General features: G+C 45.5%; 1 protein-coding gene across 1 annotated transcript in view; it reads right to left on the reverse strand.

Annotated features, from left to right (window-relative positions):
* Positions 1–5,757: 5,757 nt before the first annotated feature.
* Positions 5,758–19,072, reverse strand: part of gfod1 (glucose-fructose oxidoreductase domain containing 1) — a 38,794-nt gene continuing 25,479 nt past the window's right edge. The window contains exon 2 of the mRNA XM_024392771.2: positions 5,758–8,641. Within this exon, the coding sequence (XP_024248539.1) occupies positions 7,719–8,641 (923 nt within the window). The 3' untranslated portion in view covers positions 5,758–7,718. The remainder of the gene's footprint in view (positions 8,642–19,072) is intronic.

A 19,072-nucleotide genomic window follows, 5' to 3' on the forward strand; every position in this document is an offset into this window, starting at 1 on the left:
GGCATCATTCTCTCCATATTAAAGTCGTCTCAATCCTCTGACACTATGACAGGATGAGATTAACCCAAATTGATGTAGCTATTAAAGCATTCAGATAAAGCGGGCGGGGGGGGGTGTAAAACTCTGCCACAGTTCTCTGCAGGGGCATCAAACCATCTCTCTCTTTCTCTCCATATCACTGCCATTTAAATGTACCTTGCATTACCAGCAGATTGCTCTAGCCCCCCTTAAGCTCCTTTATAAAGTACCACGGCCACACATTTCATTGATGTGAATTTACAGCGGGTTTTAACCGGCTTCTTGTGCATTGCACACCAGAGGCTGGTGGGAGGAGCTTTAGGAGGACAGACTCATTGTAATGGCTGGAAGGGGATATATGGAACGGTGTTAAACACATCTAACATATAGAAACCACGTTTGACGCCATTCTGCAGGGAAATTGTCTGTTTGATGTTGTTTGGTGGAACTGTGGGTGTGGGCCTTAATTCATTCCTTTTGGTTGTTTCCCCTTCACATTTTCTACCGAGTTGAATAGGAGGTTATCTGGGGTGAAACATGAGGGAGACAACTTTTACAAGAGCTGCAAATAAGGAGGCAGAAACCTTTCAGGTTACATAGAGTCATTGCTTACACATGTCCCACATCTGATTTAGTCCCAGATTAGAAGGAAGGAAAACCACAAGCCCTAAAATAGTGTCATTAAATAGTTCTGCATCATGTTGATAGTGGTTGTGGAGATAACAGGCAGTTTCTATTCCAGTCACTAGGTGGCAGCAGAAGGCCTCTGTCAGCACCTCTTTAGAGATGGTCTTTACTGACATCAGGAGGTTCAAAACATCAATGTGTATGTCAGTATTCAAGCTAATCTTACCATTCTGGTTAGCCGCAACTGGAAAAGGCTAATGTGTGTGAAGAGATGGAGGGAGAGGAGCGTGATGAAGGGCCTGAGTAACTACTGATATGTCTGAGTAATTCCAGACTATGTGCATTGATAAGGCTGTGATGCAGTGAAGAAAGGAAACCATGACAAGGTGTAGGTAGGTATCAATTTTTTTTTTATCCCTAAACTGCAGCATCGGACAAGTTTTAAAGCAGTAAACCATGTTGCAGGCTTTCATGAACACCAGGGTGATGTGTTCAGAACAAGACACATCCCCCCCCCCAGCAACACACACACACACATTCGCTTACTGTTAACACACACATACACAATAGCGATGCAGAGCACTGGAGCGGGGAGATCAAACAGTAGAACACTGACAAAGGGTTCACAGAGCCAGCCCAAGGCATGAATGAAGACTCCATTAACAGATGCACATGATCATGCCTTTCCATAGTCCACAAAGAGAGAAATGAGGACCGTTATTAATGTGACACCCACCACCTCTTCTCAACCCAACTCCCAAATCACAACTGTCATTTTCAGATATATAGAAAATATAGATATAAATATATTCCTACAGTACATTCTCTAGTTTAAGACTGATTAATATGAGCCTATTGGTTCAAAATATTTACAAAAAGGTCCATGCGTCCACAATATACTTATAGTATAATAAATAGTCAACAAACATCATTACAGCATCAAGACGGATATTTCCTTCAACATGAACTAAGCAATTGAACGATACAGCAAACTGTGATTATCAGCATTTACTAACCTGTTGGAGGGTTCCGGTGTGCATGTGTCACCCTTTTCAGCGGTCACCATAGTCACCACTTCTGACCTAATGAGCCCAGTAAACAAAAGGGGCCGGGAGTCTGGGACTACCAGATTGGCTACTGCCTGATTGGCTACTCCAGCCTGGAGTCAAGAAAATGGACACTAGGGCAAGTAGGAGTAGTTTAGGGTTTCCTCAGTATGAAGGGAAACAGTCACCCAACTAACAGCAGTAGTCATTTGCTTAACTGACTTTTGCCATCATGTCTACATTGAGATAAGACATAACATATCAAATGACCATCGTCATCATCATCAATACAATTACAACAATTATTTTTTCATCAAAATAAGCAGGCTTAATGTAAGCCTCCTTGCCCAGTGGTTGCTTTGTCTGTGACATAATGAATGACAAAGGACACTTTGTATGGTAGGTGAAATGTGGGGGAAATATCAATATCATATGTCCTCTTACAGCTTAAATATAAGAGGCTCTTTAAACAGAATGGTGAACTAAATGCTAAGGTAGCAGAGGTCTGCAGAAGCACCAAGTGAGTTTGTCCTCCAGGCTGTCTGTGTGTGTGTGAGAGAGAGGCAGACAGACAGAATAAAAGAGTGAAGAAGAGAAATGTTGAGAGAGGAAGAAAGTGTGTCAGTGAAACACAAAACACAGACAGAAACAGAGACAGGAAAAGGAGAGAGAATGAGTGGGGGGAAAAAAATCCAAGATGGGCTGAGTTTTGGCACAGTGGCTGCCACAGTGGTTGCTAGGTGACGAACTGAGGGTGCACAAGAAGCACCTTCTTTGAGGTTGCTTCTCTCATTATGAACAGAGTGACCCCCTTAGGGCACTGAGGGCAGGGAGAGGGGGAGGGGAATTGCAGAGTCAGGTGGCCAAACCACATTTGAGTCTTTGTTTCCCAAATCTATCACACATAGCTAGATTACTAGCTATACTGAAGCAGGAAACCCCATCTCCTCAAGTGTTTGTAAATGCTGGCACAGCAAGGAGATCTAAAATATATACATTTCAGCAACACACACACTTAACATTTTGAACTGTAACATCTCCCCCGTGTTTCAAGTTTAGTTATTTTTTGAAGCCAAGAGCTGGATGCATCGTAAGAACCCACAAGCGAAGTGAGCAATGACAATAAGTAATGTGACTGGTCTTCTTTTTCCCCCCATACTAGACAGACAGTGACTACAGTGTCTCAGACAACGGCACCCCTACAGTGCTCTCAGGGTAATACCTTCAGGTACAGTGATACACGTCTTCCAGTTGTATTGACCGCAGTAGTAATACTCCAGGTGTTGCAGCTTTGATGGTAATACAGCAGTTGTCCATTCAAATCCATATCCATTTCATCATAAAACATAACCAATATTAGCTGATACCTGAAACATACACTTTATAAAAAAAATAAATGGCATAAAGAAATTACATCACAGGTGTCAAACTCATTCCAAGGAGGGCAGAGTGTCTGCGGGTTTCGCTCCTCCCTTGAACCTGACTGATGAATTAAGTAAATAGTAAGGAACTCCCCACACCTGGTTGTCTAGGGCTTAATTGAAAGGAAAAAACAAAACCTGCAGACACTAGGCCCTCCGTGGAATGAGTTTGACACCCCCAGATTAAATTCAAATGTATAAATCAAAATCAGCAGACATCAGATGCATGAAATCTTATAATTTCAGACATTAAATATTCAACAACTTGAATACCCAACCCATTTTACATCAACTGGCCTGGATATTTACACTGAACAGAAATATAAAACGCAACATGTAAAGTGTTGGTCCCATGTTTCATGAGCTGAAATAAAACATCCCAGAAATGTTCTATAAGCACAAAATGCTTATTTCTCTCAAATGTTGTGCACACATTTGTTCACATCACTGTTCATGAGCATTTCTCCATTGACAAGCTAATCCATCCACCTGACAGGTGTGGCATATCAATAAGCTGATTAAACAGCATGATCATTACATAGGTGCACCTTGTGCGGGGGACAATAAAAGGCCACTCTAAAATGTGCAGTTTTGTCACAGATGTCTCAAGTTTTGAAGGAGCGTGCAATTGGCATGCTGACTGTAGGAATGTCCACTAGAGCTTTTGCCAGAGAATGTAATGTTAATTTCTCTACCAATGTCATTTTAGAGAAGTTGGCAGTACGTCCAGACCACGTGTAACCACGCCAGCCCAGAACCTCCACATTTGGCTTCTTCACCTGCGGGATCGTCTGAGACCAGACACCCTGACAGCTGATGAAACTGTGGGTTGGCACAACTGAAGAATATCTGCACAAACTGTCAGAAACCGTCTCAGGGAAGCTCATCTGCATGCTCGTCGTCCTCACCAGGGTCTTGACCTGACTGTATTTTGGCGTCGTAACCGACTTTAGTGGGCAAATGCTCACCTTTGATGGCCACTGGCACACTGGAGAAGTGTGCTCTTCACAGATGAATCCTGGTTTCAATTGTACCAAGCAAATGGCAACGTATGGCGTTGCGTGGGCGAGTGGTTTGCTGATGTCAACGTGGTAAACAGAGTGCCCCATGGTGGCGGTGGGGTTATGGTGTGGGCAGGCATAAGCTACGGACAACGAACACAATTACATTTTATTGATGGCAGTTTGAATACACATAGAATCTGTAACGAGATCCTGAGGCCCATTGTCGTGCCATTCATCTGCCGCCATCACCTCATGTTTCAGAATGATAATTTTATTTAACCAGGTAGGCTAGTTGAGAACCTGGCAGAATTCAGGGCCCCATGTCGCAAAGATCTGTATACAATTTCTGGAAGCTGAAAATGTCCCAGTTCTTCCATGGCCTGCATACTCACCAGACATGTCACCCATGTTTGGGATGCTCTGGATCGATGTGTACGACAGCGTTTTCCAGGTTGCGACAATATCCAGCAACTTCGCACAGCCATTGAAGAGGAGTGGGATAACATTCTACAGGCCACAATCAACAGTCTGATCAACTCCATGCGAAGGAGTCGCGCTGCATGATGGAGGTCACACCAAATACTGACTGGTTTTCTGATCCACGCCCCAACCTTTTCGTTTAAGGTGTCTGTGACCAACAGATGCATATCTGTATTCCCAGTGATGTGAAATCCATAGATTAGGGCCTGAGAAATTCATTTCAAATGACTGATTGCCTTCCATGAATTATAACTAATTGTAAAATCCTTGCAATTGTTGCATGTTGCGTTTATATTTTTGTTCAGTGTAGAAGAAAATGGTAAGGTGCCTCTAGAGCAGTGATCCTCAAACCTCTCCTCGGGGACCACCAGCCATTCCACGTATTTGATCTATTCCACCTGATTCAACTTATCGTCAAGCCCTTGGTTGCATTCCCCTGGTCAGAAGTTGCATGACTCAACCAATGGTCACGTGCCACCTCATCAACTGTGCCGTCGGGCACCAGATTGCTCTAACATATGTGGTTATCTGATACGCAAAATACCCATCCAGGCATTGTAATAACTGGCATGCGTCATCAATGTCTGGGCAGAGAAACACAACCCTTGACGAGGTGAATCAGGAAAACATTTGGGGGTTCCAGAGAGGTTTGAGGAGGACTGCTCTACAGCACCTTAGCAAGATGTAGGATTAAGCCTAAATACACATGGGTGCTGGATCAAACCGGCAAAGGGACTCCTCTCTACTTCGCATTGATCCTTTCTCCCCTACATTGATATTACATGAGAATAAGTTTGATTCAGCATACGTTATAATGTGAAGTGTTCGCAAGGGTTTACTTCAAGTGTTTGATTTAATTTAGTCCCCATTTCCTTCCTGTCATATATGTAAAGCTATAGTTTTATCCAGACTGAAAGACTGGGGACTAAACCACGGTTCCTACGTCCTCCCTATAAGGCCTCAACAGGGGACTTCCTCTCCTGTTCTCTGGGTGCAGCTTTAGAGGAGCGTTGTTTGAAACAAGGCCCTTGACCCGGGATTGGAATATAGGGGACTAACAGAGAGAGTTGGAAAGAGCACATCTTTAGACGTTGTTCTATGTCTCCATCCTTTAAATGGCAAAGTCCATCAAGTAACCGGGGAGGTTCTTATACCATAGTGTGCAACTTTGGAGAGTTTATTCCAGTATAATGTTGTCCAGGTTTCATTGAAAAGATCAAGGCATGTTTATGGTATAAAAGGTCCTCAGTGGACAAAGGGGAAAGTCTACAGTATTATGATCTGCAATGGTATAACAGGTGACATCTTATCATGTTTCTATGCAGAACACATCATGGCCACCCATCAGAGTAAGATAATATTTACAGAACTTGGGAAAGGTCAGCGGGCACGTGAGAAGCTTGTCTTGTTGGTTGAAAAGCTACTGAAAAAAATAAACTTGCACGACAAACGCCAAATAAACTGGAGCATGGTCAGAAAAATATGAAATGTTCCAAAGCCCACTGTCAAACACAATATATCACATCGATGAAACATGAATACAGGGCAAAATGGCCGACTGGACAGATAACGGTTAAATAGCTACAAATCTTAAAATGGCTGCACCTATCAACATTTATTACAAATTAGGATCACATGATTAAAAAATGTCTATATACTCCAACCAAAGTAGTCATTGTCTTCAGACATCCCACAGTGTGGACCAACACACAGAGAAACTGAATACTAAAAGGCCTCTCTTACCTCAACTGTCGCCCACGAACTAGACTTCTTCTCCCGACACAGTACAAAATCAGTCCAAAATTAAAAATAAATAATTTTATACTGAACAGTGTGTGTATCAAAACATGTTCCAGTTCCTGTCTTTTGCAGTTTAAAAACAAATAAAATACATACAGTACATTTATATCATGACACATTTTAAACCATATTCACTTTTTTGTATTATACAAGACCATGGAAAAGTAGGCAAATGCAGATGGCGACATACAGTAGCATAATTTGAGAACACAATCAACAATGGGGGAAACAATAAGATCGAGCTTGAATAAAATACAAAAATGTTTTGGCTTCGTGAATTTATGCTACTGTACTACCATTATCTTGTGTAACCTGTGTGGATAGTGATGTGGATAGTGATGAGGTGAAAACCAGAGGTCTTCTCAAAAAATAAAAAAATAGGCCATGTTCTACTTGCCCTGCTGTTAGTAGTACTAAGCTACATATTTACACAAACTATAAAGAGTCACAAAACACTAGTCTTTACAAGCAGATGGGAATGTTTCATGCGTGGAAGTGTCCCATTCATGCACTAACCCAGAGGGACACTATTACTGATTGTTTCACTCTACATCGCTGCTGTTGTGTAAGAAGCTTTAATCGCATGCACCGCTAACCTAGCTGGCTAAGCTAAGGATATTAGCTTAGCAACAGGCATGACCTTGAGATTGAAAACATGGGGATAGAAAACATGTGCCTAGGTTTTACTCACAGCATAGCATGGGATTGCACCACCATCCACAGATTATGTGTCGGTCTATTGCATATGGACGTTACTACAAAAACGAGAAGCAGGCAAAAAAAGGCATTCCCTCGATTCAGGCAGGATGACATAATTCTGAGTGCGAATGAGTGGGGACCCACCACACCTTTTTTTGCTTAGGATGACTTAATTCCACTAGCCTGGAGCTCTGATTGGATTTATTGCATACTTAACCGGAGGAGGGGACCTCACTAAAAGCCCTACCAGACAAACAATTGATTTCTCTGCGTTTTTCTTCTCTGGTTTCACACACAGCAGACACACACAGAGACAGGGTCCGAAGCCCCCTGGGGATTAAACATTCACCTCTCTAGAGGTACAGTTAAACCACTGTTGTCCCGAGTGTAGCATCCATAGCAACGCCTTTTTCTTTTTGGAGGTGCTCTTTATTCCTCCACTTTCTCAGAGTCACGATGCGCGGCGTAGTGATTCCAGAATAGATCATGCAGAAGAGAGGACAATGAGATTGGAGAGAGTTCATCACTGTTCACATCTTTTTAGGGTAGCGAACCAATGAGGGCACAGTGACAGCTCTCTCACCCCCAGTCCCTAGCACCAGACAGCCATTTAGGTGCCAGTGCTAGCAGTAGAGCGACATCCTGCTGCGCCGCATGGCCTCGCTGATAAGGTACGCCGGGCTTACCTCGGGCTCCTCTTTCATTACCTCAATGTTCTGCCACTCGCCGCACTGGTTGGACTTCTTGATGGTGTCCACCACGCAAAGTGCGTACAGGCAGTCCTCAAATGTGGCCGCCATAGTCAGCGGCCTTTCATCCCACGTGCGCCGGTCGTCCTGGTCCTCGAAGGCCTGACGCACCGCCTGCACCATACGGATGGTTCCTGTCAGGTAGGGCGAAGGGATGTCACTGAAAGCCTTCTCCGGTAGGGAGGCCTTCTCCAGAGGGGTGCTGTCTTTCAGAAGTAGCTCCGGCCCTCCCTCCATGGTGTTCTTCTGGCCGTACAGGTCCGTGCCAATGACTGTCAGCCGGCCCACCGTGCCCACCACGATCACCTCCTGGCGGAAGTCACCAGGCACGTTGAAGTTGAGTGTGACGGTGCAGCAGGCGCCGCCCTCCAGCACCATCTGGAAGGTGCAGAAGTCGTCACTGGTGATCTGTCGGATGCCGCAGATGTGCTCCGTCTGCTTGACGAAAGTCTTGAGGAAGCCGTGCACCTTGGCCGCCCGCTGGCCCGTCAGAAAGGTGAGCAGGTCAATGATGTAGCTGCCTACCGAGTGCAGCCCCCCACCGCCCATCAGGTCGTCACAGCTCCAGTTGTACTTCTTACCCAACAGGCTGCCGCTGTGGACCTGAGCCTCGCAGACCAGCAGCTCCCCCACGTAGCCCTCCTCCACTAGCTCCTTCATGCGTACGAAGGCGGGAAGGAAGCGCAGTACGTTTCCCATGATGCTCAGCAGCTTGGGGTAGTACTGGGCGGCCGACATCATGCGAAAGGCATCCAGTGGGGTGGCGGTTCGGTCACAGATCACATTCTTACCGATACCTAGGTAGTGGAAGAGAGAGAGGCCAATGTTACTCACACGTAGACATAATATCCTCCTCTCCATGAAAACATCACCTGAAGAGACATTAATCAGTGCAAAAAACAGATACCCCTCACCCCGACTAGCTGACACAAATATTCTAACATAGCCTCTCCAAAACGATTTTAAACCCACGGGTCAACAAGTGATTCTGAAAATGAAACATGAGAAAACATTCTAGAAGCTTTGTCAATACTGTTGTTTTTCTGAGAGGAAAGAGTCAGTCTGTCTGTCTGTCATGAGTGTACCTACTGTACAGATAGGGTTGACTTTAGACTGCTGTGGGAAGCAAATGAGAGTGAAGAGACCAAAGGGATGAGGAGAGGGAGAGAGAGAAACCTCATTAGGCCCTCTTAATTCCACTACTTACCAAACCCCCAGTGGTGCTGTGCTCACAACCTCATTACAGATATCTATGAGGAATACAGCGGCTGCAAAAAGAACGCTGGGCAAAACATAGCTTCTATGAACCATGTAACAGCAGAGCAGAGCGAGAGCGAGCGAGCGAGGCTATTCACACACTGCCCTGACTGCGCCGCGAGAAAGGCTAAAACAATTAACATAGAGCTGCTAATAGCCCATTACACTATTACGCTCAAGGGCACATTACTCCGAGCTGAGCAATTACCCTATTCATAACTCTTTGTCTGCAGTGACTTTGAGAAACAAAATGGACACCAGACCGCCAATAAAATAAAAGCAATGGGGAATTGTGGGTGGCCAATCAAAAGATTGTATATACAATTTTTTTTATTTTTTTTAAAAGACCCTCCACCACCCAATGGTAATGAAAGTGTTCTGGTAATAGAAGGCCAATAGATACCCCCCTACACCACCTGATTCCTGGCCAGCCTGCCCCCCCATGAACACAATGCCCCCTGTAATTCATCCAGTCACATTGATGAACAGCAGGGGTGGGAAAACATCCAACCCCTTCAAACCCCCTCCTTTGCCCATTCCACATCCCAACCACCCCTATTTAGAGGCACCAATCACTTCCTAAATATCCCCCCAACCCATGTGAAGAACAGGCAGGCGGCACCCAGAGACGTTTTGGAACTGAAACTTCCCAGCTAATCTCCCATTAGCGCCGAACGACTAGATCCAGCCAGGCCAGGAAATTAATCCCCTTGACCCAGTTCTCCGGTGCGATGGAAAAAACCTTCCCCCTGGACAAAGGCACCGAGGCTGGCTACAGTGCACCCTTATCGAGGAGGCCTGACCCCAGGTCTGCACCCCTGCGAAAAGTTAAGCGCCGCCGTCTCTCAGTTAAACAACTTGGCACATAGGCCTGCAGTGAGTGAGATCTAGTGACAGACAGCCAGGCTGCTAGCGAAAAGCTCAACTGAGCCGGTCTTAGCCTAGCCTATAATGTTCCTGTCACAATTTCTCACGCCTATGAAAAGCGGCCCTTTTACAAATCCATCCTCACACCAGCTCACGCTGTGTTGATGCGTTACGTCTGAGGCCTTTACTGTGCAGACAGCTCTTCAAGTCATGAGTGGCCTTCCCCTCACTTCCTGTCTGAAAGGTTGCTAGCTAGATTCTGGAGGTCACACTGAAGGTCATCAGTCGAGCTCAACAGCACCTGAGTGGAAAGGGGAGTGTGTGTATGAGAGCAAAGCTAGAGGGAGCGGGATTGAGTGTGAGGAAGAGAGTATGCAGAGGACATGGAGAGGGGGAGACAATGAAAGAGAGGTGCACATGTGAGTGAGACAGAGCTAAAGTGGGAAAGGGAAATCAACCAAGAGACGGAGAGAGAGAGAGAAAGAAAAAAGGTGGAGGAGAGCTTATTCCATCATGTGGCCTGCGGTACACACTTCCTGCAGTTGTCCCCAGGGTGCTGCTGGCGGATTAGAGAAGCCAGTCTAACGCTAATGACTAAAGCTTTGCAACAGGCAGACAGAGGCTTCTTACAGCTAGGGCACATAGAAATAGAGGAGGTCATTGCTAACTGTGTTAGCCAACCGTAACTAAAGTGAAGTTTCCCTAGTAGAAATACAGTACTAACCGTGTAACCGAAATGCTAGCTGGGGTGAAGTGTGCATCTCACAGGTAGTGTCTACGTCCCAGTGGGAGTCCGGTAATGGAGCAGAAAAGGCCTCTGCCGTCGCAGAACAGCCCCTTACCATCAATAATGCATGTTAAGCGCCAGGCATACAGTAGTTCAAAGAACCCACTAGCTATGCCTGACAGAGTGAGGAAGCTGGCAGTGGGTAGTGGGAATTCCACCCCATGCTAAGCATGTGGTCGACACCAGATTGCCATTTCAGAGGGCAGAGCTGACACTGCCCTTCTCGTTAAACCTAACCTGGGTTTTTCATATTTTGAAGTCATCAAGTGTCATGAGCAGCCATAAACATCATTGGGTGCTTTTGATTTTAAGACGCCTGTCAGAATCACCTACTGTACATGAGACAATCCCGTCATCTCAATGATTCTCATGTATCCCTAGAAACACCCAGTCTATGACTTTAAATTTACTAGACAAGGACTGTAGGTGAACAAATTTATAGAGACTCAATGTCTCTTTCATCACAGTCTCAATAGCCTGTCATAGGCAGAAACTGTTTTTATTTTTATTTTTTTAATATAAGCTACTACTGTTCACCAACACAGAAATGTTGACGGCATTAACGCAAATCCATGTTTAAAATCAGAGTGAGTCATGAGGTCTTATAGCTCTGGTTAATAAGGAAGCACCTACTGGAACATCTCCCATGGGACATACTCTACACATTCAATATTAACAGCACTTAAGCAATGACAACTTCTTACATCATACAGTAGCACGATAAAGGACTATTTGATAGGAGAGGCAGCAGAGAAAACCTCAATAAAATCTGGGCCAACAAAACCCACAAATTCAAGCATGGAAAATGAGCAGCGAACACTGTAAGACCACTGATTAGCAGTAAGCCACTGGCATGTGGACACCACACAGCTTCAAGATCAGTCATGGTTTCCAATGGGCGATGTGCCCATTTCTCTTCAAAATAAAACCATTCAAACAGATCTAATATGAATGAGCAGCCTAATTGTCACTAGGCTCCAAGAATGGCATCTTCATTCTCAATTACCCATCATCTGTCTCTGGGAGGAATTAAATGTGAAAAAGGAGGAGAAGAAGAAGGGGGGAACCCACTTAACGCCACAGAGGTAATCACACATCCCTCCAGTCATCAACACTGGAGAAAGGAATACAACTGCCTTTTCACACACACACAGAGACAGAGAGATAGAGAAGAGCATGCAAACTGATGGCTACACCTAACTTACACCTATCTAAACTCAGCATAAAAAGAAACGTCCCCTTTTCAGGACCCTGGCTTTCAAAGATAATTTGTAAAAATCCAAATAACTTTACAGATCTTCATTGTAAAGGGTTTAAACACGGTTTCCCATGCTTGTTCAATTAACCATAAACAATTAATGAACATGCACCTGTGGAACGGCCATTAAGACACTAACAGCTTTCAGACGGTAGGCAATTAAGGTCACAGTTATGACCACTTAGGACACTAAAGAGGCCTTTCTACTGACTCTGAAAAACACCAAAAGAAAGATGCCCAGGGTCCCTGCTCATCTGCGTGAACGTGCCTTTGGCATGCTGCAAGGAGGCATGAGGACTGCAGATGTGTCCAGGGCAATAAATTGCAATGTCCATACTGTGAGACGCCGAAGACAGCACTACAGGGAGACAGGACGGACACGTGTAACAACACCACAGGATCAGTACATCCAAACATCACACCTGCGGGACAGGTACAGGATGGCAACAACTGCCTGAGTTATACCAGGAACGCACAATCCCTCCATCAGTGTTCAGACTGTGCGTAATTGGCTGAGAGAGGCTGGACTGAGGGCTTTGTAGGCCTGTTGTAAGTCAGATCCTCACCGGCAACAACGTCGCTGGACCAAACAGGACTGGCAAAAAGTGCTCTTCACTGATGAGTCGCGGTTTTGTCTCACCAGGGGTGATGGTCGGATTCGCGTTCATCGTCAAAGGAATGAGAGTTACACCGAGGCCTGTACTGTGGAGCGGGATCGATTTGGAGGTGGAGGGTCACAGCATCATCGGACTGAGCTCGTTGTCATTTCAGGCAATCTCAACGCTGCGCATTACAGGGAAGACATCCTCCTCCCTCATGTGGTACCCTTCCTGCATGACATGACCCTCCAGCATGACAATGCCACCAGCCATACTGCTCGTTCTGTGTGTGATTTCCTGCAAGACAGGAATGTCAGTGTTCTGCCATGGCCAGGGAAGAGCCCGGCTCTCAATCCCATTGAGCATGTCTGGGACCTGTTGGATCGGAGGGTGAGGTCTAGGGCCAGTCCACCCAGAAATGTTTGGGAACTACCAAGGCATCTGCCTTGGTAGAAGAGTGGGGTAACATCTCAGTCCATGAGGAGGAGATACACTGCAGTACTTAATGCAGCTGGTGGCCACACCAGATACTGACTGTTACTTTGATTTTGACCCCCTCTTTGTTCAGGGACACATTATTCCATTTCTGTTATGTCTGTGGAACTTGTTCAGTTTATGTCTTAGTTGTTGAATCTTGTTATGCTCATACAAATATTTACACATGTTAAGTTTGTTGAAAATAAACGCAGTTGACAGTGAGAGGACGTTTCTTTTTTTGCTGAATTTATTTCATTCATTTCTGTAAAAACTGATGGGTTAGAAAGAGGAACTAGGGGTTGTGATCAGACCAGGAAGAGTAACTGCAGAGGGGGTTTTCCCCTCCCCCAATCACTAGACTTGTCCCAGATGTGTCACTGTCACAAGTGTGGCCAGAGACTAGGATAGTAGTGCCACACCTCACCATAGTGAGACACCCCATTCCTCCTAAATCCCTCTGCTGACCGCATTACCTCAGGGCTTAAAATGCACACCTGCGTATCATCATTCCATCTCCCCCTGGAACAGAGGCAGGTAAAACTGGTTCCGTCTCTTCTATGGGGCAAACGAAGACGTGTGATCCACAATAGACGCCTCTTAGCCTATCACAGTGGCTTGCTCAGATTGCACTCTGATTGAAAGAGGGGGATTATGGGAGAATATGGAGGTGGGTGTAAATGAATTGTGCACTCAGAGAAGGGTGAAATGCAGCAGCAGCATCATTATGACAAAGGGCCGGCGGTCTTCCCGTGGCGCTAGCTGTTCTGCTTACCGCTCCACTGTGCCAGATAAATCCCAATATTCTAATGACCAACCCATCCCCACCAGATGTACATCAAGGAGCCAGGGCAGGCGTGACAGGAGCAAGATAAGCCCTGGGAATAGTGTGTTTGGTATTAATGCTGGTACGAAAGTGACATACAGACGCACACAACTGCACAAACACTGCATAGACACTATATAAACAAAAGTATGTGGATTCGGCTATTTCAGCCACACCCGCTACTGATGGGTGTATGAAATCGAGCACACAGCCATGCAATCTGCATAGACAAACATTGGCAGTAGAATGGCCTAGCTAATGAGCTCAGTGACTTTCAATGTGGCACCATCATAGCATGCAACCTTTCCAACAAGTCAGTTCGTAAAATTTCAGCCCTGCTGGTGCTGCCCCGGTCAACTGTAAGTGCTGTTATTGTGAAGTGGAAATGTGTAGGAGCAACAACGGCTCAGCCTCAAAGTGGTAGGAAACACAAGCTCACAAAACGGGAGTGCCGAAGCGCGTAACGTAAAAATCGTCTGTCCTCGGTTGCAACACTCACTACAGAGTTCCAAACTGCCTCTGGAAGCAATGTCAGTACAATAACTGTTTGTTGGGAGCTTCATGAAATGGGATTCAATGGCCGGGCAGCCTCCCACAAGCCTAACATCCCCAAGCACAATGCCAAGCATCGGCTGGAGAGGCGTGAAGCTCGGCACCATTGGACTCTGGAGCAGTGGAAACGTGTTATCTGGAGTGATGAAGCTTCACCATCTGGCAGTCCGACAGAGGGATCTGGGTTTGGCGGATGCCAGGAGAATGCTACCTGCCTGAATGCATAGTGTCAACTGTAAAGTTTGGTGGATGAATAATTGTCTGGGGCTGTTTTTCATAGTTTGGGCTAGACCCCTTAATTCCAGTGAAGGGAAATCTTAATGCTCCAGCATTCAATGGCATTCTAGACAATTATGTGCTTCCAACTTTGTGGCAACACTTTGGGGAAGGCCCTTTCCTGTTTCAGCATGACAATGCCCCTATGCACAAAGCGAGGTCCATACAGAAAAGGTCTGTTGAGATCGGTGTGGAAGAACTTGACTAGCCTGCAGAGCCCTGACCTCAACCCCATTGAACACCTTTGGGATGAATTTGGAAGGCCGACTGCAAGCCAGGCCTAATCGCCCAAGATCAGTGCCCGACCTCACTAATGTTCTTGTGGTTGAATGGAAGCAAGTCCCCGCAGCAATGTTCCAAAAAACTTCCCAGAAGAGTGGAGGCTGTTATAGCAGCAAAGGGGGGACCAACTCCATATTAGTGCCCATGATTTTGGAATGAGATGTTTGAAGAGCAGGTCATGTAGCGTATATTGACAAAATATGTAGTGCAAATTCATGATGCAAAAGCACAATAAGGCAAAAGCACGTGTCATGCACAAGCTGCATAAAATGACAATATGTACACCGAAGTGCATTGCAGTCCAATTACGCACAAACACACTTATCCAGCGTTCGTGCACATTAACAATAAGGTTGAGGAAGGAAGCCAGAGGAGGGTGTAGAGGAGGGGAAATGGGATTTAGGTGGTGGTGGAGGAAGCTTGTTACAGAGAGAGCAGAAGCTAGAGGCAGTCTGTGTCTGTGGTATTGAATTACAGGTCCCCCTAGGCAGCATAGCCTATCACACCCTGCACCATCGATCCACACCCAGCTGCAGCAGCAAACACACCCAGAGAGGAGTGTCCACATCCAGGCACACAAGACAGGTCAACAACCTCTCTTCTGGGATACTGGACAGAGAGCCGTAAGGCTAATGCTAATTATGGTTGGAATTTAGCTGGTAGTGGTGTTTTCACCTCCACACAGTTAATAACCAGAGCTCCAAATTATGCTAAACGTCTAGGGGTAGAGCTGGAGGATAAGCCTGGCTAACAAAACTGGGCAACAACTGCACTGACCGAAAGTCCAATGTGGAAAATCCAGGTGGATTCAAATATTAAAATGGATGCTTCTGTGTGACAGCTGAACACAAGGCCCCCTCTACTTTAGGTAGCCAAAAATAGAAGCGGCAAAAAAAAAAAAAAAAAAAAAAAACTGGGAAAACCGGTCAATCATGAACGCTGTCATGTGCACATGCTTCTCTGAGGCAGAGTCAAGACAATGTGTCTGTCTGCGAGACGGATTGATCTTCAGATAGGAAAATGACAGCTTTTATAGTGTGGAACAGGGAAAGGGTATACCAGATCAGTTGCATTCAACCAAAATGGATCTTCCACATTTAACCCCAACCCCTCTGAATCAGAGCGGTGCTGGCCGCTGTCGTCCAAATCATCGGTGCCCGGGGAGCCGGTAGTTGTTGGGGGTTAACTGCCTTGCTGAAGTGCAGAACGGACCATTTGTCCACCTTTCCCGCTCAGTAATTCAAACCAGCAACCTTTCGTTTACTGGCCCAACACTCTTAACCGCTAGGCTACCTGCCGCCAGTGGAATTATGCTGCCGTTGTACAGGAGCTAACCCGCTGTTACCTTGCAGTCTTTTTCACTTGTGGATGCTATATGACTCTGTGTGTGTGCGTGCGTGCGTGTGTGTGTGTGTGTGGTGGTGCAGTGTACAAGACTAAGTGGAATGAGTGGGCTTCCAAAGATCAAAGTGTGTCGTCTGCTAGCAACCCGGTGGAAAAGTAATTAGCCCAGCCATTGAACACAAGGCCACAATGTTCTGCCCAATCAGTGTTTAATCAACCAAGGCTTCTTCAGAATCCTACAGACTCATTATCAACTTACACTGGTGGATGGGAGAGAATGTGCTGATATCGTTGGTAACGATAAAAAGCTGCAGAAGGGGGGGCAAACAAACAAAATCCATTATGATTGCATGAACGAGCAAAAGATAGTGGCTTTAACTCCAAAGATATAGACTAGCTAATGGAGTGCCAAACAGTAGATGGCAAACGACTTGAATCAAACCTATGCTAAGAATGTGCAACATTGTCGGTCAGTAGGACAGAAAACTATTTCTCTGAGGAAGTGCTGACAACAACCTCTCCCTCAACGTGATCAAGACAAAGGAGATGATTGTGGACTACAGGGAAAAAGAGGACCGAGAACGCCCCCATTCTCATCGACGGGGCTGTAGTGGAGCAGGTTGAGAGTGTCCACGTCACCAACAAACTAACATGGTCCAAGCACACCAAGACAGTCGTGAAAAGGGCACGACAAAACCTATTCCCCCTCAGGAGACTGAAAAGATTTGGCATGGGTCCTCAGGCCCCCCCCCTTTACACCACTGCTACTCTCTGTTATAATCTATGCATAGTCACTTTAATAACTCTACCTACATGTACATATTACCTCAACTAACCGGTGCCCCCGAGCATTGACTCTGTACCAGTACCCCCCTGTATAGTCTCACTATTATTATTTTATTGCTGCTCTTTAGTTACTCGTTACTCTTATTTCTTATTCTTACTCATATCTCTACATTTTTAACTGCAATGTTGGTTAGGGGCTCGTAAGTAAGCATTTCACTGAACACCTGTTGTGTTCAGCGCTTGTGACTAATAACATTTGATTTGATACTACCCTTGTAATTACCAGACTGATCACCGTGCAGCGAACGATCATGTGAGCTTGCGAGATCAGGCGGCTTGCGAGGCCATGCTGATAAAGGGATTTATCTGAAGTGAAAAGAAATCAACCAAGTTGAGCTACAAACCTTTGCCGTAACCATGTTGTAACCATGTTGTAACCATGTTTATCATAAAAGGTGGAATGATACAGAGCCGGCCAGTCACTGTATTTCACTGGAAGTGTCAGATATGCTGAGTAACTGGGCATCAGGCCACTACAAATAGGACACGTTTAGAAAACACATCAGCTGTCAGAGGAGGGGAGGATACGACAGAAAGACGAAAACCAGACACCCGGCAACAAGCTCATCTTTCTGCTGTTTGCCCAAATGTAATTTGTCTTGAAGTAATTACAAGAGGGAGGAGGTATTACTGAGCAAAAAGAAAAAAGTTCAAACAAAGAGCTTCCTGCTGACTAATTTGCTCTCATTGTTCCATTGGGTTTGCCTCCTCCAGTCCAGTGCCCAGTAAGACATTAGTATGTAAATGGTCCATCCAAGGAGTGATGGATAGGCCCATCTCCAGGGACAGAACGATGTTTGCTTAACTGGCCCTGAAACAAAAAACAACACAGCAAAGGTAGCTCCAATGGCAGTGGGAAACATTACCCAACAAACCCCTTTCCTTTCTCCCAGGCTCTGACCCTCTTAATCTGTACCCATTGGTGCTGGGATACGCTCACTAACTGACCTTTTCCACCACAACTAACCAAATAAACAAAACACCTACACCATACTTTTACATACTGGTCCCTTGTGGGACTCGAACCCACAACCCTGCCGATGCGTTCGCCATGCTTTACCAACCAAGTCACACAGGCCCTTACTGCTGTATTACAAATGAAATGGGTCAAATATAATAGCGTCCAATGTCAATAGGTCTGGGACATTTTCTGCTAGAACAGAATATTCAAACAGGAGGGCTTTGAAAAGTAACACCTATTTACATCTGGCTGTGCTCATAAAGGGTATGGATGATCCTAGGAGCTCCAATAGCTAGCGGTCAAGGGCCGTCCTAAGTCTGGATGATGATCGAGGGCATAAGCATTAGCCAGATTTTACTCCCACTAATGCCCCGGAGCCATTAACAGAGCCTTCCCACATGCTTAGAGTGCAGCCATTACATTGCATAGATGGTGCATACGGATCAATTTAAAGGACAGTGAATTCATAATAGATGAAGCAATACCACAACATCTGCCTTTGCATTTAGTAGCAGCATACAGTGGTACAGGCATTGACCCTGCTGGTTATCTATGAACGTTTGAACAAGAATGATCGGGGCTTAATGGCCATGTACTCTAATAATCTCCACCGGGCACAGCCAGAAGAGGACTGGCCACCCCTCAGAGCCTGGTTCGTCTCTAGGTTTCTTCCTACAGTAGGTTCCTGCCTTTCTAGGGAGTTTTTCCCCGAGCCACTGTGCTTCTACATTTGCATTGTTTGCTCTTTGGGGTTATAGACTGTGTTTCTGTATAAAAGCCCTTTCTGACATCTGATGATGGAAAAAGGGCTTCATAAATACATTTGATTGATACAATCGATCTAAACTCAGCAAAAAAATAAAAAGGTCCTTTCACTGTCAACTGCGTTTATTTTCAGC

Source organism: Oncorhynchus tshawytscha, linkage group LG29 (assembly GCF_018296145.1).
Source record: "Oncorhynchus tshawytscha isolate Ot180627B linkage group LG29, Otsh_v2.0, whole genome shotgun sequence".
Classification (NCBI taxonomy): Eukaryota; Metazoa; Chordata; class Actinopteri; order Salmoniformes; family Salmonidae; genus Oncorhynchus; species Oncorhynchus tshawytscha.